Consider the following 22,667-nt stretch of genomic DNA (forward strand, 5'->3'; position numbering starts at 1 on the left):
TTACTACCACATGTGGAGGTTACATTGTAACAAATGATACTAAATAATATGGTCAAATAATTCAAATAACAAAGGTTACAGATAACTCTAAGGTGTTATTTCAGAACGATTAACACCACAGCAGCTAATGAAATCCATAAACTATGTGGGACTGTAGTCGGACTTCACCAATGGAACACACAGAGAGTGTCATGTCCAGGATACTGATGTTAAATTAATCAGTTTTGTGTCGTGTCCATGTTGTCTCGTGATTTCCTGTTTTATTGTCAAGTCAACTCTCCTCTTGTTTCAGGCAACTTGTTCCTTCCCCTGTGTGTTTCTCCTCTAGTCTGATTGTCTGCCTCGCTCCTGATTGTTTCCACCTGTGCCCTTAGCCTGTGTATATATTGTCTGCGTCTCCCTTTGTCCTGTGCCAGTTCGTCTTGTCTTTTGTGCCAGAGAACCAGCCATTTTCATGGAATTCATCAATCACCAGGTCACGATTTTATGTTACTTTGTTCATGTAGATTTTCTGTTTGTATGTTTCCAGTTAATTAAAACTGAGATTTTTGTTGTTACTTTGCTTTGAGTCGTGCATTTGGGTTCTAGTCTTTGTTCAGTCACGACAGAGAGATTGGCCCAGACTGGGGACCTGTAGTTTAAAAGATGTGGCTATTTACCAAGCAGGGAGGTTCTAAACAAGATGCCATTGGTTGCATTATGGGAAGTATCGGATTGAACATTGTTGGAACTTAATGGGGACTAAATGTGGTAACTAGGTTATATACACACTGCTAGGTTGGAGGCAGTTCTAAGTGGGTTAGATGCACGGCTCCGCACCATCGAAGCGCAGACGTTAGCTACGTTAGTTAGCTCGCCCCCTCCCATAGCCGGTGAGGGCCAGCTAGACATAGCTTCTGCTAGCTGTTCCTTAGCAGCCCCCGCGCAGCCGGATGGCTGGGTAACTGAACAAAGGAGTAGTAGCCTAAGTCTAAACAGAAGCCCGCTGTGCACCACCAACCTCTTCACTTTTCGAACCTGTTTGCCCACTCAGCGACACACCCGCTGAGAAACACACTCTGGTTATCGGCAGCTCCATAGTCAGAAACGTGAAGATAGCGAAGCCACGGACCTCAGTCCTATGCATCCCAGGGGCCAGAGCGGGCGACATTGAATCTTGTTTAAAACTGCTGGCTAAAGATGAGCGTAGTTACAGTAAGATTACAATACACACCGGCCGTAATGACTCTCGACTGCAGCGGTCGGAGGTCACTAAAATGAATGTGGAATCGGTGTGTACTTATGCCAAGACAATGTCAGACTAGTTATCTCTGGCCCTCTCCCCAATTTGATCAATGATGACATGTATAGCCGCAAACCTGATCTGATGAGGCGAGACGGCATTCATCCCACTTTGCATGAAGCGGGTCTCATTTCTGGACTTAAACCATGACAACCCAGAGTTCAGATCAGGAAGCAGAAGCAGAGTTGTAGTCTTACACCTGTAGAGTTGTAATGTTTTTATATATATACTTGTACATGTAAATAGGAAAGTCCATGTTTTAAATTAATACATAAGAAAGATATGATAATCAATAAGGGATATTATGAAGAATATTCTGAAGAATGTTTTAGGGAAACATGGGAGAAAAGTCACTGTCACTGTATAAGTATGTTACTATATAAGTGTAATCACTGAATAAGTATTATTGTAACTCTATGTGGATTGTTTTATGGTTATCATAACTATAAAGATGACTATAAAGGTATGAATGGAATGTATTGATCCAAGGAGGCATAGTCAAAGTAGTGGTCTCCCTAAGAGACCGGATGTTAGGCATTTATTTTTGAAGGAGCCCATCTTACTGTTTAGGACCAAAAGGGAAGAGATAAGGGAAGTAGCATTGTGGTTTATTGCTTGAAGTCTGCCTCTTTGTAGTGATAGGCAGATAGCATGCTGTTTAGTTGAGGTATAAGCATGCATACCTGATACTAACCAATGGAGAAGCTTTATGCTCAGTGTATGGATTGTACTTAACTTTTTTTCGGAACTCTGTAAGGCGTGGCATTTGTCCTCTCCCGTGAAGGCGGTAGACAGTTAACTATTTTAACTGATTTTTATTCATATAAATTGTTATTATAGCCTGTGGACCCAATGACAAATTCATCATTTGTGATAATGGGCTATATAAAATAAACTGAATTGAATATATGCCTCTGCTGCTTTGACTTTAACCATTTTATGTTGTCCGTTGCTATACCACGTTAAGGTCAAAGGTCCTTTTAACACATTCACCTGATGGCTACCTCATGTATACTTTGTTCCTCAGGACAATTGGTCGTGCAATTCTCTAGAGATCAATGCTAAATTTTGCAAGATAAGCCCATGAACAGCAGGACATGCTGGATAAGAAACTAAATCTGTAATACACTGAACCAGCTAGCAGTACCAGCAGCTCTGTGAGGCTGTACTGAGGTACAACAGTGAATCAAGCTAAATGTAAACATGTTGTTCTCAGCCAGGGCTAACACGGCCTGGATAGGCCCACTGGCGGAAATCTCCTTCCTCCATGTCCAAATTCCCACAGTATGCAAACAACTCACTGCTGCTTGTTTAAGTATATCATGAACCTAAGAGTGCAAGCACTGAAAACACTCAGTACTATATGAATTACAGTTCACTAATTTCCACAAGTGTTATTTGCATCAGTTGATCAAGTTAATTAACTCACACAAGGAAAGGAAAGACAAGTTTTTTTACTACAGTTTTTACAAGGTCAAATTGAGCAATAAAGGGTTATTTGGCCATGCTAGACAGCCAGCTGAGTTTGAATAAAGACGGCGCGGCTGTGTCTTCATCTTGATCCGCCAACTGTCTGAACAGGCTGCCCGGCCGGAAGCCGTCCTCGCTGCCTGCTACGGAGGATGGAGGTGCCTGCTGGAAGAAAGAGAAGACGTCAGGTTGGCTGTTGGTTTCATTGGTATGTGATGAGAACATACAACTCCATTGTCCCCAGTTTTACTATGGTCAATGACAGAGTCCTGTTCCAGCACTGATATGTAGCATGACAGTCCTGGATCAGGGCTAGGTAGAACATGGCTATGGTGCTCAATGCCAACACTTCAGTATTTCAGATGTCGACTAGTAGTGGATCCAAAAGTTTAAATTATCTAAGCGTACATAAAAAGGCATACACTTAAGCATTGTGTACCCTGTACAGAGATGATATGTGGTTAGCTTAGCATAAAGAACTAGAAAGAGCATTTCCTGCTGAAAATGCGTTGGAATGCTAAAATCTGAAGAATGAAGCTGAAATATATAAAACAATAGCTGAAAATTTGAAGCTGAAATGTTAAAAGAAATAGCTGAAGATTAATGAAAACAGCTGAAAATGGCTTGAACTTGATGATTATATCTGAAAATAGCGAATATATGAAAATAGCTGAATATATATGAAAATAGAATATATGAAAACATACAGAAAAGTCAAACTACCTGCTGAAAAGTGTTGAAGCCCAAAAGCATTTAACTGAAAATCCTTGTTTAAATGTATAATTGGACAAATTGAAAGGAAAACTGCATCATCTAAATAATCCAAGAGATGAATTACAATCCATGAAAGGAGAGAGAGAGACAGACAGACAGACAGAGAGAGAGACAGAAAGACAGACAGAGGAATGAGAATACCTGTGTGTGTGTGACTCTTGGGGCTTTTATTTTGAAAGGGAAGACAGACAGACAGAGGAATGAGAATACCTGTGTGTGACTCTTGGGGCTTTTATTTTGAAAGGGAAGACAGAAAGACAGACAGACGGACAGACAGAGGAATGAGAATACCTGTGTGTGTGACTCTTGGGGCTTTTATTTTGAAAGGGAAGACAGACAGACAGACAGACAGAGGAATGAGAATACCTGTGTGTGTGACTCTTGGAGCTTTTATTTTGAAAGGGAAGACAGAGACAGAGAGACAGACGAATGAGAATACCTGTGTGTGACTCTTGGGGCTTTTATTTTGAAAGGGAAGACAGAGAGACAGACAGAGGAATGAGAATACCTGTGTGTGTGACTCTTGGGGCTTTTATTTTGAAAGGGAAGACAGAAAGACAGACAGAGGAATGAGAGTACCTGTGTGTGACTCTTGGGGCTTTCATTTTGAAAGGGAAGACAGAGAGACAGACAGACAGAGGAATGATAATACCTGTGTGTGACTCTTGGGGCTTTTATTTTGAAAGGGAAGACAGAAAGACAGACAGAGGAATGAGAGTACCTGTGTGTGACTCTTGGGGCTTTCATTTTGAAAGGGAAGACAGAGAGACAGACAGACAGAGGAATGATAATACCTGTGTGTGACTCTTGGGGCTTTTATTTTGAAAGGGAAGACAGAAAGACAGACAGACAGACAGAGGAATGAGAATACCTGTGTGTGACTCTTGGGGCTTTTATTTTGAAAGGGAAGACAGAAAGAGGAATGAGAATACCTGTGTGTGACTCTTGGGGCTTTTATTTTGAAAGGGAAGACAGAAAGACAGACAGCCTGTAGCTGCTCTGTGTGTGTGTTTGTGTGTGTCCTCTTAATGTAGCTAAAACCAGAATAAGTGTGAGACTGCTCTGATTAGCTGCACCTGTGTCATGAGTGACACAGAGTTTTTGCTTTGAAGAATATCTTCATAGACTTCAGTTCATTTATTTTTTTCACAAAAAGCTTAATATCATATAGAACTTCAAAAGTAACCCCCCAATATAATTATATTTCCTGAGACACAAGACTCTTGCGAACCCATAAATGTTGCTTGTGGGTCTGTATGTTACACGATGTGTCTCTAGTCGCGATTTACAAATCAGGTGCCATCATCTGTGAGAAGACGTTGGAGGGAAAGATATAATGGGGCTCTATAGGGCAGAGACTGGACTTGCTCCCTCGTTAAGCGTTCTCCTGACAAGTGTGGGAAACATCGTGGATTCTATCGACACATGTAAGGACCGGCACAAGAATCCCTACGTTTTTATCCATAAATGGTGTAAGAAGAGTAAACGGTGTGGCCGTAATGACAATTTTTTACAAATGTTTTTTGGTTAAGATTCTCAATCCTCTCAGCCCTCTAGCGATGACGTCACAGCTCTAAGCTTCCACTCACACAATCATTGAAAACACTCAAACGGGCTGAAAACACATCAAACTAAAACGGGGACAATAAAATAAGTATAAAAGTTATCAAAAGAAGCTAAATTATAAAGTTATAGCTAACGATTTTATCTACATTTCAAAAGTTAAATGGTGTCTCTAGCTGAAAGCATGCGGACATTGGAAGGTTTTAAAGTTGAAAAAGTTTAAGCGGATTTGAAGTTTTCCTCCATAGGAACCCATTCATTTTTTATTCCATATAAATATTCATTATTTGAAGATATGAAAATATAAAAAATATTTGAAAATATGCAGTAATAGTTGAAGATTCTGTCAACATTTGAAAATTTAAATGGTGTCTTTAGCTGAAAGTATGAAGATGTTATAAGGTTTTAAAAGTTTAACATTTTCTCCATTGTGATCCCATTTTAAAAAAAACTATAAAAAGATTTATAATATGAAGATTTGAAAAGTTGAAAAGTCATAGCGCTTGATTCCCGAAGGAGTTGAATTTTTTAATATTTGAACGGTTTCTAGAGCTGAAAATATGAAGGACTAGATACAGTTCAAAATACGTACGGAAGAAATAGAAGAATAATAAGTTTGATAAAGATTACAAGAACAATAGTTGGACTGCTGAAGCATTCCAACTAATGAAAGTATGAGACAACTGATAATGTTATCATGTGACTGTTGGTAAGACAGCAAGTTACTATTAAAGACCATTTCCCCAAATGACTGTTGTCAGGGTTTTTAATAAGGAAGTTTCAAAAGTGACAATTTTGGACAAATCCCAACTTTAGCTGCAGAGACATCTGCTATTTGTATTTCTGCTGACCTTAACACAAACTTTACTAATTTATGCATTTAAAAACAGGTAAGATTAGCCCCGGGTCTCTGCTGCTTCATGGAACTCTCCAGTCAATAGCCTGATCGTAAGCTACAATATGAGCCCAAGCAGATAGTGAGAAACATCTTAATCTGTCACACTGCAAATGCACCAAAAGTAAATCAAGGCACTACTGAAAATACAACAGACACACAAACTTGCCTGGGTTTCTCGCACTCACAAATGCTGGGAGGGCAGAAGTGCAACAGAAACATTTTTCCCAGGGTGGAACAAAACAAGCAACAGAGAAATGAAGACACACTGTGGTGGTCAGCATATGAAACAACACCACTGAGACTCAGAGCAGCTTCAGATATCTGATCGCAGCTTCAGATATCTGATCGCAGCTCTGTTACTCACCAACTGGAGAGCAACATCAGAACTCCGGGTGGCTGATTTGGACTTGCGCACATTGGACATGCTGAGAGGCAGCAACCCGAACCTGCAGAGGGCAGAACATTGAAAAACTATTATTAAAATACAGATATAAATAACTATGAATCGCCACCTTAACGTGGTGGAGGAGTTTGAGTGGCTCAGTGATCCTGGGAGCTATGTTGTCCGGGGCATCAGCCCCTGTTAGGGTCTCCCAAGGCAAACAGGTCTTGGGGGAGAGCCCAGACTAAGAGCGGTTCAAAAAAACCCTGATGAATAGCAGCCCACGGTCTGAAGCTACCTTGCCCGGACAAGGGAAACCGGGGCACCCTCCCGGAGCCAGACCCAGGAGGGGAGCTCGTCGGCGAGCGTCTTGTGGCTGGGCTTTCGCCCATGGGGCCCGGTCGGGCTCAGCCCGAAAAAACAGCATGGAGCAGCAGACACCCTGTGGACCCACCCGCAGGGAGAATTATCGGGGTCGGGTGCTATGTAGACCGGGCGGCGGGCCAGGCGGGAGACCTGGGCGGGCCGATCGCCGGCGGCATAGACTAGCTCTAGGGACGTGGAACGTCACCTCACTAGCGGGGAAAGAGCCGGAGCGGGTGCAGGAGGTGGAGCGGTACCAGCTAGATATAGTTGGGCTCACCTCCACGCACAGCATGGGCTCTGGAACCAAGCTCCTGGAGAAGGGTTGGACTTTTTTCTGGAGTTTCCCAGGGTGAGAGGCGCCAGGCAAGAGTGGGGATACTCACGAGCCCCCGGCTGAGCGCCGCTGTGTTGGAGTTTTCCCCGGGGAACGAGAGGGTCGCCTCCCTGCGCCTACGGGTTGCAGGGAGTAAGGCTCTGACTGTTGTTTGTGCTTATGCACCGAACAGCATTTCGGAGTATCCGGCCTTCTTGGAATCGGTGGGAGGGGTCCTGGAAAGGGCACCGCCTGCCGACTCCATAGTTCTCCTGGGAGACTTCAACGCTCATGTGGGCAATGACAGAGAAACCTGGCGGGGCGTGATTGGGAGGAACGGCTTGCCCGATCTGAACCCGAATGGTGTTTTGTTGTTGGACTTCTGTGCTAGCCACAGTTTGTCCATAATGAACACCATGTTCGAACATAAGGTGGCTCATAAGTGTACCTGGTACCAGAACACCTTAGGCCGGAGATCAATGATCGACTTTGTAATCGTATCATCTGATCTGCGGCCGTATGTCTTGGACACTCGGGTGAAGAGAGGACCTTGTTCAAAGCTTCTATTGTGGACGCGGCTGCTCGGGGCTGTGTCCGGAAGGTCATCGGTGCCTGTCGTGGCGGCAACCCGAGAACCCGGTGGTGGACACCGGGGGTGAGGGAAGCCGTCAAACTGAAGAAGGAGGCCTTTCGGGCCTGGCTGGCCCAGGGGTCTCCTGAAGCAGCTGACGAGTACAGGCGGGCCAGAAGGGCTGCAGCTGCGATGGTCGCGGAGGCTAAAACTCGGGCATGGGAGGAGTTCGGGGAGGCCATGGAGAAGGACTTTCGGTTGGCCTCAAGGAAGTTCTGGCAAACCATCCGACGGCTCAGGAAGGGAAAGCAGGGTCTACCCCAGGCTGTTCTCAGCAGAGGGGGGGGGGGGGGGGAAAACTGCTGACCCGGACTGGGGACATCGTCGGGCGGTGGAAAGAGCACTTTGAGGAACTCCTAAACCCGGCCAACATGTCCCCCGGAGAGGGGCCAGCGCCGGAAGACTTTGGGGTGGATTCACCCATATCCCTGGCAGAGGTCGCTAAGGTAGTCAAAAAGCTCCTTGGTGGCAAGGCGCCAGGGGTGGATGAGATCCGCCCTGAGATGCTGAAAGCGCTGGACATTGTTGGGCTGTCTTGGTTGACACGCCTTTTCAGTGTCGCATGGGGGTCGGGAACAGTGCCCATGGACTGGCAGACCGGGGTGGTGGTTCCCATCTTCAAGAAGGGGGACCGGAGAGTGTGCTCGAACTATCGTGGTATCACACTGCTCAGCCTCCCGGTAAAAGCTTATGCCAGGGTGCTGGAGAGGAGGCTCCAACCGCTTGTCGAACCTCGGATTCAAGACGAACAGTGCGGATTCCGTCCCGGTCGTGGAACAGTGGACCAGCTCTTTACCCTCGCAAGATTACTGGAGGGGACCTAGGAGTTTGCCCAACCAGTTTACATGTGCTTTGTAGACCTGGAGAAGGCTTTCGACCAGGTCCCTCGGGGGGTTTTGTGGGGGGTGCTGCGGGAGTATGGGGTGCCGGACCCGTTGGCACGGGCCATCCGGTCTCTGTACACCTGCAGTAGGAGCTGTGTTCGTATCCTTGGTAGTAAGTCAGACACGTTCCCGGTGGGTGTTGGCCTCCGCCAGGGCTGCCCTTTATCACCGGTCCTGTTCGTGACCTTCATGGACAGGATATCTAGGCGCAGCCAGGGGGTGGAGAGGATCCAGTTCGGGAGTCTCGGGATTGCCTCTCTGCTCTTCGCGGATGATGTGGTCTTGTTTGCCTCCTCGGACCGTGACCTCCAGCATTCACTGGGGCGTTTTGCAGCCGAGTGCGAAGCGGCAGGGATGAGAGTTAGCACCTCCAAATCTGAGGCCATGGTGCTCTGCCGGAAACCGGCGGATTGCTCCCTCCAGGTGGGCCAAACTGCCTACCCCAAGCGAAGGAGTTCAAGTATCTCGGGGTCTTGTTCACGAGTGAGGGTAAGGTGGAGCGGGAGATCGACAGGCGGATCGGTGCGGCTGCAGCAGTAAAACAGGCGCTGTACCGGTCCGTCTTGGTGAAGAGGGAGCTGAGCCGGAAGGCAAAGCTCTCCATTTACTGGTCGGTCTACGTTCCAACTCTCACCTATGGTCACGAACTCTGGGTCGTGACCGAAAGTACGAGATCTCGGATACAAGCGGCCGAAATGAGCTTCCTCCGTAGGGTGGCCGGGCTTAGCCTTAGAGATAGGGTAAGGAGCTCGGACATCAGGGGGGAGCTTGGTGTCGAGTCGCTGCTCCTTCGTGTCGAAAGGAGTCAGCTGAGGTGGTTCGGGCATCTAGTCAGGATGCCTCCTGGACGCCTCCCATTAGAGGTTTTCCAGGCACGTCCAACTGGTAGGAGGTCCCGGGGGAAGACCGAGGACACGCTGGAGGGATTATATCTCCCGGCTAGCCTTGGAACGCCTCGGGATCCCCCAGAATGAGCTGGAAAGTGTTGCGGGTGAGAGGGAAGCCTGGGTCGGCCTGCTGAACCTGCTGCCACCGCGACCCGACCCCGGATAAGCGGCTGATAATGGATGGATGGATGGATGGAGATATAAATAACCAATAGACAGAGGGGAGAACATTGCCCTCTTCCTGGTTAACACCAGTGAGACTAGTTATTAGTCATTGTGACGAAGCTGAAAACAGAGTTGGTTTTCTGACTAACTGAAAGCTTGACAGTACACATGACATGCATGCTTTCCACACATTTATATATAGTACATAAATTGTCATATCTGTTAGTGTTTCCCTCATTAAGCCATGGAACTGTATCAGTACTGGCCGAGGCCTTTATGATGGTACACTAGATCAGCTGTAAAAATAACTCCTGCTAAATCAGATTGCTGTCTGGTTAATGTGCTCCGTGTATGAAATATATTACTCAGGGACATCACAAGAGTAACAAAGTGGTCGCTCTTCTCTGGTCAAATGATCCATCTGTGTCACGCCAGTTTCAGTGAAAGATAAAGTAGGGTGTCATCGCTTCAATGTGCATAACACATGTTACATCTGCTGCTGCTCATCTGGCGTTCTGGTTGCAGCGACAGGTTGGGAACATTGTTCTACGGAGCACCTCGGCTTCACTGACCGGATCTGGCTGCTGGCCAGTGGCAGGATGTTGTAAGGCTCCCGGGAGTTCACACTGCTGCTCCGCAAGGTAAACTGCTTCTCTGAGCCAGTCAGCAGCCCCAGCAGCACCTGAGACACAACGACACATGCACCTTTGAACATTGGTAGGAAGCAGAGCAGCCCCATTTATGACGTTTGCTGTTACATCGAGACAATGTGGACAATCAGGTCGTTGGACCTCTCTGGGCTGTCTCCGGAGTCAAAGCCGGTTCTATATATTATCAAGCTACAACTACACTGCATTTTTCTGTGTTGTTGGGGCTAAAAGTACCGATGTCCGCTGGGACAGGCGGTTAAGGTTGGTGTTGAGCGGAGGTGTGAACACGTCCAGGTCAAACGGGTCGATGTAGCCCTCCAGCCAATCACAGACCTCGTGGAATCTGGAAAACACAACACAATGTTTACAGCTTTCAGAGCCTTTTCTTACTGCCATCAGGACTTTACATTTAAGAGAAATTAAACTACTAAATATTGTAAGACAGCTAGGAAAAATATTAAATAAAAAGTTGAGAAATATTTTTCTCAAGCTATTGATTTACATGGATACATTATCACTTTAAAAATGCTCATGTTTACTAAAAGTTTGTTCAGGTTTGTTTTATTGACGCAATAGCTCGTCAATGCTTTTGCTGTCCAACTACCTTGGGTTCTTACAAGTGAGATCCCAGATTTCCCTGGAATTCAAGCCAAAATCATATCCACCTTCTCGAGAGAACTACCTCAGATTATTTGCATGTGTGCACTTGTTTGGAAACAGACTGAAGACTCCTTAAGTCCTGAAATACAATTCAAACTTCAATTATACTACCGTGCAACTGTCGAGTTAAATACATGTATCCATCATTCGGTTCGTGCACTACGGTTTTGAAGCAAACCCCCAAGAAGAGCACCGGGCTTTGGCATAGGTGGTGGAATGGTGGAATTACAACTTCTGGGTCAGTCACGTGATGCCATTGGGCCCAACAAGACTTTTTCCTATAGACTTAAAGTGGGTTGGAGACATTTGTCACTCAGATGATAACAATTATGATCATTTTTGAGTGTATGAACTTAGCTGAATCCAGAGTTCTTTTCCTTCCATAAAGCCTAGTGGGCAGGCTTTATGAGCTCCATAATGTGGAAGATTACTGGAAAATCTGGTTAAAATACAACCGAATGCTGAAGACGACATTTCTGGGCAATTTTACAATTAACTTTTGATGAAGTGAAAGCACACAACACAACTCGCCGTGGTAGCGACCTGTCAACCATATGGTAGGTAACCATAAGGAGATGGTAGGAGACATTTTACCATTGAACATCGGACTTCATAAACATCATGTATACGTTTACTAAACGGGGAAATAGATTTGTATTTGGGAAACGCCTTTCTAGTCTGATGGCAGGGACTACCATGCAAGGTGCCACCTGCCCAAACAGGCAGTTTGATTTGATCCAATTGGAAGAAAACCAGCGCTACCACCAAGCCACAGCTGTCTTCAGAAAAACAGTTACAACATTTTTTTTTAAAAGAATGTTTTAAACTGGAAAGAGCATTTCCTGCTGAAAATGCGTTGGAATGCTAAAATCTGAAGAATGAAGCTGAAATATATAAAACAATAGCTGAAAACAGCTGAAAATGGCTACAAATTATTTGAAGCTGAAATGTTAAAAGAAATAGCTGAAGATTGCTGAAAACAGCTGAAAATGGCTTAAACTTGCTGAACATAGCTGAAAAGAGAAAAGTCAAACTACCTGCTGAAAAGTGTTGAAGCCCAAAAGCATTCAACTGTATTGCTGAAAATCCTTGTTTAAATGTATAATTGGAAAAAGTCAAAGGAAAACTGCATCATCTAAATAATCCAAGAGATGAATTACAATCCAAGAAAGGAGAGAGTGAGGGGTATAAAAAGAGAGACAGACAAGAGAGAGAGGGAGGGAGGACAGAGAGAGAGAAAGAAAGAGGGGAGAGTGGGGGAGACAGACAGAGAGAGAATGAGAGAGTTGTTAGAGGCAGAGAGAGGGAGGTGTGTGTCTGTCAAACTGCACTAATGAGAACACCTGTGTGTGTGTGTGAGACTCGTGGAGCTTTTATTTTGAAAGGGAAGACAGAAAGACAGACAGCCTGTAGCTGCTCTGTGTGTGTTTGTGTGTGTGTCCTCTAAATGTACCTAAAACAAGAATGAGTGTGAGACTGCTCTGATTAGGTGCACCTGTTCATGAGTGACTGAGTTTTTGCTGTGAAGAATATCTCCCATAGCCTCCAATTCATTTTTTTTTTCTCGGAAAAAGCTTAATATCATATAGAACTTCAAAAGCAACACCCCAAAATAATTATATTTCCTGAGACACAAGACTCTTGCAAACCCATAAATGTCGCTTGTGGGTCTGTATGTTAGACGAAGTGTCTCTAGTCGCGATTTACAAATCAGGTGCGATCGTCTGTGAGAAGACGTTTGAGGGAAATATATAATGGGGCTCTATGGGGCAGAGAGCGGGACTTGCTCCCTCGTTGAGGGTTCTCCTGACAAATGTGGGAAACATCATGGATTCCATCGACACATGTGAGGACCGGCACAAGAATCCCTACGTTTTGATCCATAAATGGTGTAAAAAGACTAAACGGTGTGGCCGTAGTGACGATTTACAAATGTTTTTTCGCACAATCCTGAATTCTCTCTCCACTGTGGCGATGACATCACAGCTCTAAGTTTACACACACACACACACACACACACACACACTGAGAACTCTCAAACGAGCAGAAAAACACATACAACTAAAATGGGGACAGTTAAATAAGTATAAAAGCTATCAAAAAAAGCTAAATTATGAAGATATAGCGAAAGATTTGATCAACATTTTAAAAGTTAAATGGTGTCTCTAGCTGAAGGTATGCGGACATTGGAAGGTTTTAAAGTTGAAACAGTTTAAGCGGATTTGTTAGAGTTTTCCTCCATAGGAACCCATTCATTTTTTATTCCATAAAAATATTAATTTGAAGATATGAAAATATCCAGTAATAGCTGAAGGTTCTGTCAACATTTTAAAATTTAAATGGTGTCTTTAGCTGAAAGTATGAAGATGTTATAAGGTTTTAAAAGTTTAAGATTTTCTCCATTGTGATCCCATTTTTTAAAAAAACTATAAAAAGATTTATAATATGAAGATTTGAAAAGTTGAAGTCTTAGTGCTTGATTCCCGAAGGAGTTGAATTTTTTAATATTTGAACGGTTTCTATAGTTGAACATATGAAGGAGGAGATACAGTTCAAAATACGTACGGAAGAAATAGAATAATAAGTTTAGGAAAGAATACAAGAACAATAGTTGGACTGCTGAAGCATTCCAACTAATGATTTGGGATGGAGGATGTTACCTGGGGTCTTGGTGGGATCGGGAGCTCTTTCCTTCCTCCACTCTGCTGCCCAGTGTGGTGTTGAGGTAACGAAGGTCAAACAACAGCTGTAAGGCTCTGTTCTGAGTCATGGGAAATACACCCTCCTGGATGGAGAACAGAAACAAACAGAGCAGAGAGACTCAATGAATAAGAACGTGCACTTTCCTTCACAATCATCTTTATATCAGGAGCCCTTAAAATCGAACCCTATTGGAAGACACATATCTTCTTCAAAAATGTACACAACAGTATGGTTCTCCGACCACCTGAAAGCTAAACAACAAGGTTATCCACTATTTCGCACCCTTTTTTCCTTTAGTATATGTTACTGGGTAGACACGTTTCCATCTCCTGGACATTTCATGTTGAGCCCAGTATGGATTGAGCAGCAGACTTAAGTAGGAATCTGAAAACTTCTGCGAGAAACTTTTTTCTGCCGATTTTGGCGGTTCCACACGAAATCAGATGAAATCATGCAGTTTCACCAGAAACTCCTTCAGCGGGGCCTCCAGCTAAGACCAGCCCACCGTGGACAGATCCAGATCCGGCTTCTCTGTGGCTTTCGACCTGCAGTCGGAGATCCTACGGGAGAAGAAGAGCTCAGCTCCCAGCAGCAGCAGCAGCATCTCCTCCTCCTCCTCCAGGAGCAGAGCTTCTCCTCTCTGGATACCAGCACCACGGTGCTGGAGACCCAGAACATATTACAGGACTCGCTGGAGGGAAGGGTGGCGCGGGAGAACCAGAACCATGACTTAGGCAGACAGACTGTCAGACCCTGCTACACTAAAATAAGAGGCTTTCTAAAAGGGAATCTGGTGCTTGGAAACACTACCACACTTTTACACCACAGGGACCGCAAAAATAAACACCAAATGAAAGTTCCTTGTTGTAACTTTTACTAAATAACTTAAAGTGTGTCCTCATTTATCCTTTTGACAATGTATCTACAACAGAAATATAACATGTATGAGGTCAACAAACTCCAGGATGACTAAATAAACCAATAAGTGTAACTGTTATTTCTGACATTTAGCTTAGGAAGATTATGTGATAAGATCATAAGATTGTGATATATACGATCACAAACGTGCTTACCCCTATCCTAAGCCTTTCAGAGGTTATAACATCTGAAGACCACATCATCTCACTACCACAAACAGCCATCTAAAAGGTGACGAGACAAAAGTTACATCTGTGTCCCTGGTACTTTTCCCCTTACAATACAAACTTCCCTCTTTCAAATGTGTGTGTGTGTGTGTGTGTGTGTGTTACCTTGCCAAGGGACTGCTGTGTGAGGCTGTGGTAGTGGTGCAGGACCTGAGCCAGACAGGTCTGCAGCAGTTCCTGCAGGGTGGGTCGGGGCAGAGCGTGGCCCCCCACCCTGTTCACATCCACACACAGCTGGAATAGCAGCGACTGCACGAACCACGACGGCTGTGGAGGAGACAAGATTTACATCACGCCACTGAATAGAATCGGAAATCATTGCGCTTCCCAAGGTCACGCTGGCTGACCTGGACTGGAAGACGGATTTTGGATGTGACACTGCTCCCAGACTCTGCTTCTTCTTGGATCTCCAGGTCCTCCCAGTTTGTTGCTGTTGTGAGGATGGCACCGGCAGACTCAGCATGCAGCGCTGTGGCGAACTTATCCAGCAGAACCTGCAAGAACACCACACACACACACACACGTCACTCTTCTTTGCTCTGGTTTGGTCACCGACTCCTCTAAACATCTGACACTTAACAGCATTGTGTTCTGTCAACCCCAAACTGTGAGCTAAATACTCTACAAGCCTGTGTAGAGATGAGGGAACTACAGAGTTCAGAACTGTCTGTGGGTTTATAAACAGGAAACACCTTTCACACATTTGATACAATGTTAATAGATTTATGTTGATTAGTGCAGCTGTAATTTTTTACTCAATTACCAAAGTCCCATTTTTACGATGGCATTACGGTCACATGATGACACCTGAGACATGAAGTGAGAGCTCCAGAAGTGGGTTGCCAAAATGTAATATGGTCATTTAAGCAGATGGGGTAATAACCCCTGTCTCTGTTTGAAGATGGTATCTGGTGATGGGTGACAAAGACGCCATGATTCTTGGCTGTAAGATACAGTTACTTCAAAAAGCTTGTAAATAATTCATTTGTAACTGTTCCAAACAGTTTACCTACAGTTTACGACCCCCTGCTATCTTAGTCTCAGCCAACAGTCCTCAACACAAACAGAATTTGAAAGATACTCAACAAATAAAGCTTCACTTAAATACATCTACATGTCTGACAGTGTCTGACTTTGGAGAGGGCGGAGCTCCAGATGCGGTACGCCTCCATGCTGCAAACAAGGAGCTCCTCCTTCAGACCTGCCCACTTGGCCTGGATGGGGCGGACCTCCGTGGTTGTCCTGGCTTTGCCCAACTTCTTGCCCTGTCTGGGGGTTCCTGTTGTCTCAGAACCCCTCTGTTTTCCCAGGATGCAATGCTTCAGGTTGGGGCAGAGTTCACCCATGGACTGGCACAGCCTGGCCATGAAAAGGACTGAACTAAGGCAGGCGGGGCTGGGTTCAGGTGAGGCCAGTTCAGAGCGGATGGAAGACAGGATGTGGCGGACACAGGCGACGCAGCCTCCACGTAAAGCGTCCTCCACTGCTGGAGAGTCCGTGAAGCGGTTAAAAGAGGATGCTGATGAGCTCTCACTGGGATCAGAGAAGGTGACTGAGCTGGAGTCAGACCCTTCAGACCCTACACACACACACACACACACACACACACACACACACACACACACACACACACACACACACACACACACACACACACACACACACACACACACACACACACACACACACACACACACACACACACACACACACACACACACACACACACACACACACACACACACACACACACACACACACACACACACACACACACACACACACACACACACACACACACACACACACACACACACACACACACACACACACACACACTTAATCACTTAATCACTTAATCACTTAATCACTTAATCACTTAATCACTTAAAACCCTCATGGTGGTACTAGAGGAACACGAGTTGAGCTTAATCAGGAGACTACAGATATGTGACTAAACATCATGGCCAGTGGCAGCACTCACCAATATGCAGAGATTCCAAAATAAAAAGGGGAGTTATCATATTAGCTATGCTGCACCATCACATTTTATACACCCCTGCTTTGCATAACAGGCCAGGTGGGCATGCGCTAGCATGTTATTGCTATTTTACCAGTTCGCTCGCCTGCTACAATTAGCTCTCAACCAGCTCTGCAAATAGTCACAACTTCATCAAGCCTTCAGCACCACGTATATCAGGAGAAGGAATACATTAATTTAGTTATGCCACTTTGTGGTCTGACCGGCTTCTAACAAATTGGTGGAATTCTATTATTTTGAGCGGCAATAATCATTTCACCCCACTTTGGGGCTCTGTACCTCTTTTTCAGATCAGATATGTTTGTCTCTTCAATGCCAGGAAATGATGACCTCATCCTCAGGCTAAATGACTTACAGTTGTTGACTCAGAACTTGACCACCTCATGGAGAACAGATTGGGACTGACAACCCAATCCCTGTCCTAAGGAAGATATCTGTCTTAATGATACACTGGCCTAAACAGACTTCCACACAGTGGCTATGTTTGAACTGCCATCACCTGTGTCTTGGGAGGGAAGGTAGTACTGCAGGTCATCCAGCCTGGCCTTTAGCTTAGCATCCAGAGAGGAGCAGAAGTTTTGAACGCAGGGCGTCAGGGCCTGGGTTTTCATGGCCAGGCTACTCCGCTGGTGCTGCTGCCCCCGCTGGGTCACGCTGACCCAGCCTGCATTGTTCAGCAGGTCCCCCGGAGACTCCGACCACAGGAAGGATGCCAGATCTACCTCGTACTGGGCCCCACGCCCAGAGCCATGGTTGGTAGCTGAAGAAGTATGGATGGTCTGGCCCTCAAGATCCCTCACAGCCGAGGTGAGGAGCTGTACGGAGCTCGTTGAGATAGCTTCAGTTTCTTCTTTGGTGATGGCCTTGGGGAATGGGAGGATGGAATCATTAGAATGTTGTGAGGTCCTGGGACAGGGATGTCATATGTGTACAGATTGTAAAGCCCTCTGAGGCAAATTCGTAATTTGTGATATTGGGCTATATAAAATAAACTGAATTGAATTACCATAAGTCAATTTTAATGCATCAGCTGGTAGATCTGTCACTAATGTAAGATTCAACAAGACACACAATTTCAAGAAATCGTGAATCCATAGAGATGCTGAAAACCACTAACAGCTTTAACAATTGTGCAGCTAGGAAAGCACTAACCTGCAGGCGCTGAAGGAAGAGTTGCTGCAGGAAGTCATCCCAGACAGGCAGGGGGCGCTCCAGCAGCCGCTGACACACAGTGCTCCAGTGCTGACTGATGGACTCGGTGGACAGGAGGTCCCATACAGAGTCTCTAATGGCTGCCAAGCCCTTCAGGCTCTTCACATAGACCAGAAGGCTGCTAACGCCACGGCAGATGTCCTCCTTACAGCTGAGAGTCGAGGAAACAGTCAAAAGTGATTGATTAGATAGCAATAGATAATCAATTATAGTTTGATTGATTAAAGGCTGAAGTCATGTTTTATCATTTTGAAATATATACAAGAACTTATCCGTGGTGATTTTAATATCCATATTTGTTGCCCCTTCTCAAGCTTTTACTGCACCAAACAAGTTGTTGACAGCAGTCAACCTTCTGCTTGCACCAGACACAGGCCTGTATTATATTTGAGTTCTGCTTGATCTCAGCTCAGCCTTTGACACAGTGGATCTCAAGCAGCATGTTGGCAGCGGTGAAGTGGCTCTGGATTGGTTCACCTTAAATGTGCCATACAGGTCCTTCACTGTAATGCTTGGAAATGCCTCGTCCTCTTGTACTATTCTGTGAGGGTCCCCCGAATTTCTATCTTTCTATCTAGTTTCTAAAAATACTCAACAGTGCTTTCATGCACAAACATGAAATAAAAAAAGTCTTGTGAGAAGTAGTTTTAAAAAGCCTCAAAAGATGTAACTTATGGCTCACCCTCTGAATCTATGACAACCAACGCTGCACTACAAGTGTCTTGAAGAGCAGCTTTTATCCACAAACTCTAAATAAATTAAACAATTCAAGTATACAACATTAACTTTTCTTCTGATTACCGTATTGGTAAATACTGAAAAACATTAAGCAGCACTCACTTCAACCTTAGTGTACCACTGACATAGACCTGAGTCTGGAGGAGTTCATAACGGGAGAACTGGGGATGTTTTTTTGTATGTGATTAACGCGTCATTTCCGCCGGGCGCGTGAATGACGTGATGCAAAAAATGCAGGTTCAGTGTCTTGTTCAAGGATAATTCAACATGCAACTATGGGACGACCACATGAGCTACAGCCGACCCCCTAAAAAATGACCTTCAAAATGAAAGCACAGGATTTTTTTTCTTACATCTTTTTAAGAAAAGGTGATCATATGTCTTTCAAGCCGTCGCAGGCCACATAAAATGACGTGGCGGGCCGGGTTCGGCCTGCGGGCCTTGTGTTTGACATCTGTGCTATAGAGGGTGGTGAAAACACATCACCAGGCCCAGATGCAGTTACTACATTCCTGCACAATCTGTGCACTCTGGAGTTTATACATGTTACTACTGCTCGTTATAGTAAAATTCATAGTATTCATTAGAATGATTTCATGTTATATTCTTATATTTACTGCTGCAGCACTATTTCATGCCTACCTTTTAAACCTTGAAAACCCTTCAAGCAGTCTCTGCGGTTGTGTATTATAATAATGAGATGTGCATGTCAAACTTTGTAAAACAAAAAGGAAACAAAACCAATGTGAAGGAAGATGAGCAGTGTCCTGATTGGTTGGAGCTTACGTATCGATCCACTGCTTCAGGGTGTTCCGGAGCTGCTCTCTCTGGATTGGCTGAGCCAGGGTGCGAAGGGCAGGCTGGAACTCAGTGATGGAGGGAGGCAGGTATTTGAACCAGCTGCCTGTACTCGTCTCTTCCTGCAACACCCTCCTGTCTTTAGCTGAGAAGAGAGATGGCATCACATTTTCTTTATCATGGATATTTGTGCTTCATTTCCATTGACGGATCCTGAGTCTGACTTTGGACTTTCTTACTCCACGCGTAATGCTTTTAAGCTATACTGTATCTAAACCCTTTGTTCTCAATCAAAACAGAACATACACATTTCATATACATAACGAGAAGAGCTTAGTCTTTCTACTGACAGACTAAAGATAAATATCCACACATCTGTTTGGAAATCACTAATTTTTAAAAAGCAACTGACAATGAGATTTGAGAGTTGCCTAACTTATTCTGAAGTAATCCAGTAAAGCTAACTTGTTACATGACATCATGTAGTGCCTATGCCCAAAGCCTGTAGAGAAGTGCAAAGCGAGCTTAAACAGCCTAGGGTTTAAAATAGCTCTCAGGTGGGAAATCACTCAAAGTGTCCTGCTTACCTGCATATGTGGTGGAGGTGACATTCTCCAGTGTAGAAAAGAGCATGCCACAGCTCAGAGCTCCCTCCCCCGTCCTGGGGCCTCCCTCTGGTGGCAGGTAGAAGACGGCATAGGCCTGGAACAGAGTGGTGACCAGCAGCTCCACCAGGCTGCACACCTGGGCCTTGATCCCTGCACCTGGACAAAATACACATTTATATGAACAGGCACACACTTCTGACAGGTCACTTTTGCTTTACTTATACATCTTTACAAAATAGTCATTCTGCACACAACATTTCCTGCTCTGTTTCACAGTAAAAGCAGTTAAGCTATACTTGCTTCATGTCTTGTGAATGTGTTATGGCACACTCAGATATTAAAATGCATATATGTTGGCAGCTGTTACAAATGGTAGCATACCATGCTGTGGTTGGTTGAGCAGCTGATGGATAGAGGCCTTCCGAGCCAGCAAGAAGTCAGCCAGGGCCTGGCGTGGTGAGCTGTCCTCCAGCAGCATGGTGGACACCAGGGCCTCAGCGATGGCCTGGTCCGACACGGCACGGCCCCGCAACAAAGACCTGCTGTCCAGGAGAATGGTGGACCTGCAGAGAACAGACTAGTTACTGACCTATGACCAGGTGGTCACTAACTCGTGCATATGGATCCACCACTAATTCTTCCAAATCTGAGGCCTGAGATTTTCCCCATTAGATTTCGAACTAAAACATCCAGTACCTGAAGTGTCCCGTGGTGGCTACCTGCCGGACCAAAATGGGGAAGCGGGCCAGGACGGGGCTGTAAAGGCCCCCTGTAGCAGCCTCCAGCTGCAGCAGACTGTGCAGATGGCAACAAAGAAGGTAGAGCTGGGTGGCCTGGAGGTATTGGGATGCCTCCATGGCGCTCCAGATGCGCTCTGGGATCTCCAAGAGGAGCTTGATCTGGGAGGCCATGGTGTAGAACTTCTCCTGCCACTGCCTCTGGCCCTACGACAGGATGACACACACACTATATTAGACAGTGTGTATAAATTAATTTTGAGAGACAAAAAGCAATGGTTAAAGGATAATACGTACAAACACCAGACAATGTAGCGCACCCACCAGACATTGTAGAGCGCCAGTAATATGATGCATTAGATGTGCGAGGTCGCATTGTCAAGAAACATCTTAAACTTCCATTAAATCCTTTATAGAGACATGTCGACACATTTCATCAAAAATATTATGATCCCTATGTGTCAGCAATAATACACACATAAAGATGGGTTGGGTTGGTCAGCAACAGTTTAGCATTTCTACTCTAGCTCCTGTGAGAGGAGAGGACATGTCGAAGAGGAAGGGTTTAGAGACCTTACCATGCCGACTTGTCAGCACGTTTCATTCTGTCGTATTGAGTGTTCGTTCGTTCATAAAATAGTTGGGGGGCATGTATGCATTCAACTTATATGATAATGAATGGCCACATTTTGAGATGCAGTTGTACCGCTACATCACCTCCTGCCTGCCGCTGCTGGCGCTGGCTCTGCCTTGTTTCAGCTGGTGGCAGTACTGGTGCATGTCCTGGATGGACTGTACCACGCTCTCCGAGCACTGCCTCATCTCTCCGATGGTGTCGGCGGCATCGATCAGGTCCCGGTAGCGCTCGCCCACCATCTGCCTCAGCTCCTCCTTCTTCTGCTCGATCTCCCCGCGGACTTTACGCTCGACATGGCGGATCTCTGCGGTGTTGTAGCGCTCGAAGAGAACTGCCGGGTCCTTTATCTCCGAGACCCGGAGAGACAGTGCAGGATCTTCGGCCATCGCACCTCCAAAACAACTTCAGCTGCTCCAGGAAGTGTTTCCCGGAAAACTGGGGGAAGTACCTTTCCTGCCTCCACGTAGGCAAAACAATGTGACGAAGACTTATTGGTCAATTAAGCTGTCCGTCAGGGAACATTTCCGTTTGGGGTAGGGTCACTGAGCCAATCAAATCGTTACAATGTGAATCGTGATAATAGGCTCATTCGTTAGAGCTGCGCCTCGCCTGGAATCCAGACGAGAGCAGGCGGCCGCTGCAGGGGGCGTTGCCAAAAAAATGCGATCAAGTCGGACAGTTTTCAGCTGCCTTCAAAGAACACACAGGAAGTCAGTGTTCAGGAAGTCACCAAAGCAGTTGGAACTAGTTTAGTACTAGTTTACAGACCTAATTTGGATAACTATGGCGGAAGAAATAGCGTTTGCATTCTTGATCGCCGATGAAATTGAGGCAGAAGAGATTCCTCTACTTATGTCGTAGTACTAACAAGAGTAGTAGTTTTCAGCAGCTGACGTTTTATTAGTGGTTGTAGTAGAAGTATCAGTGGTTCCAAGAAGTAGCAGCACTAGTATCAAAAAGATTAATCATACATTAATAGTTGAAGATCCTGTCAACATTTAAAAGTTGAAATGTGTTGAAATATGTCTGGAGATGAAGTTCACTTCACAGAATTCCAACAAATATATTTAACAGAACTAATCATCTTAACGGGCATATTAAATAAGGTTTGGGATATCTAAAA

General features: G+C 45.2%; 1 protein-coding gene across 3 annotated transcripts; it reads right to left on the reverse strand.

Moving 5' to 3' along the window:
- Positions 1–2,716: 2,716 nt before the first annotated feature.
- cog1 (component of oligomeric golgi complex 1) lies at positions 2,717–22,182 on the reverse strand. Of its 3 annotated transcripts, none has more exons than XM_034538965.1 (15): positions 21,625–22,181; positions 20,867–21,114; positions 20,552–20,733; positions 20,150–20,326; positions 19,551–19,707; positions 17,967–18,177; positions 17,314–17,677; positions 15,907–16,343; positions 15,121–15,267; positions 14,879–15,040; positions 13,586–13,710; positions 10,500–10,608; positions 10,188–10,297; positions 6,352–6,433; positions 2,717–2,914 (listed from the first exon to the last, which is right to left on the reverse strand). In XM_034538965.1, exons 1-15 carry the CDS (start codon positions 21,928–21,930, stop codon positions 2,777–2,779), a joined length of 2,955 nt encoding a protein of 984 aa, XP_034394856.1. In that variant the 5' UTR covers positions 21,931–22,181; the 3' UTR covers positions 2,717–2,776. The 3 variants fall into 3 exon arrangements, with proteins under 3 accessions (XP_034394856.1, XP_034394855.1, XP_034394857.1); XM_034538964.1 differs by having other exon boundaries at positions 2,717–2,917; positions 21,625–22,180; XM_034538966.1 differs by lacking the exons at positions 2,717–2,914; positions 6,352–6,433; positions 10,188–10,297; positions 10,500–10,608; positions 13,586–13,710 and adding an exon at positions 13,911–14,188 and having other exon boundaries at positions 21,625–22,182.
- Positions 22,183–22,667: the final 485 nt, after the last annotated feature.

Source organism: Cyclopterus lumpus, chromosome 8 (assembly GCF_009769545.1).
Source record: "Cyclopterus lumpus isolate fCycLum1 chromosome 8, fCycLum1.pri, whole genome shotgun sequence".
NCBI classification, from domain to species: domain Eukaryota; kingdom Metazoa; phylum Chordata; class Actinopteri; order Perciformes; family Cyclopteridae; genus Cyclopterus; species Cyclopterus lumpus.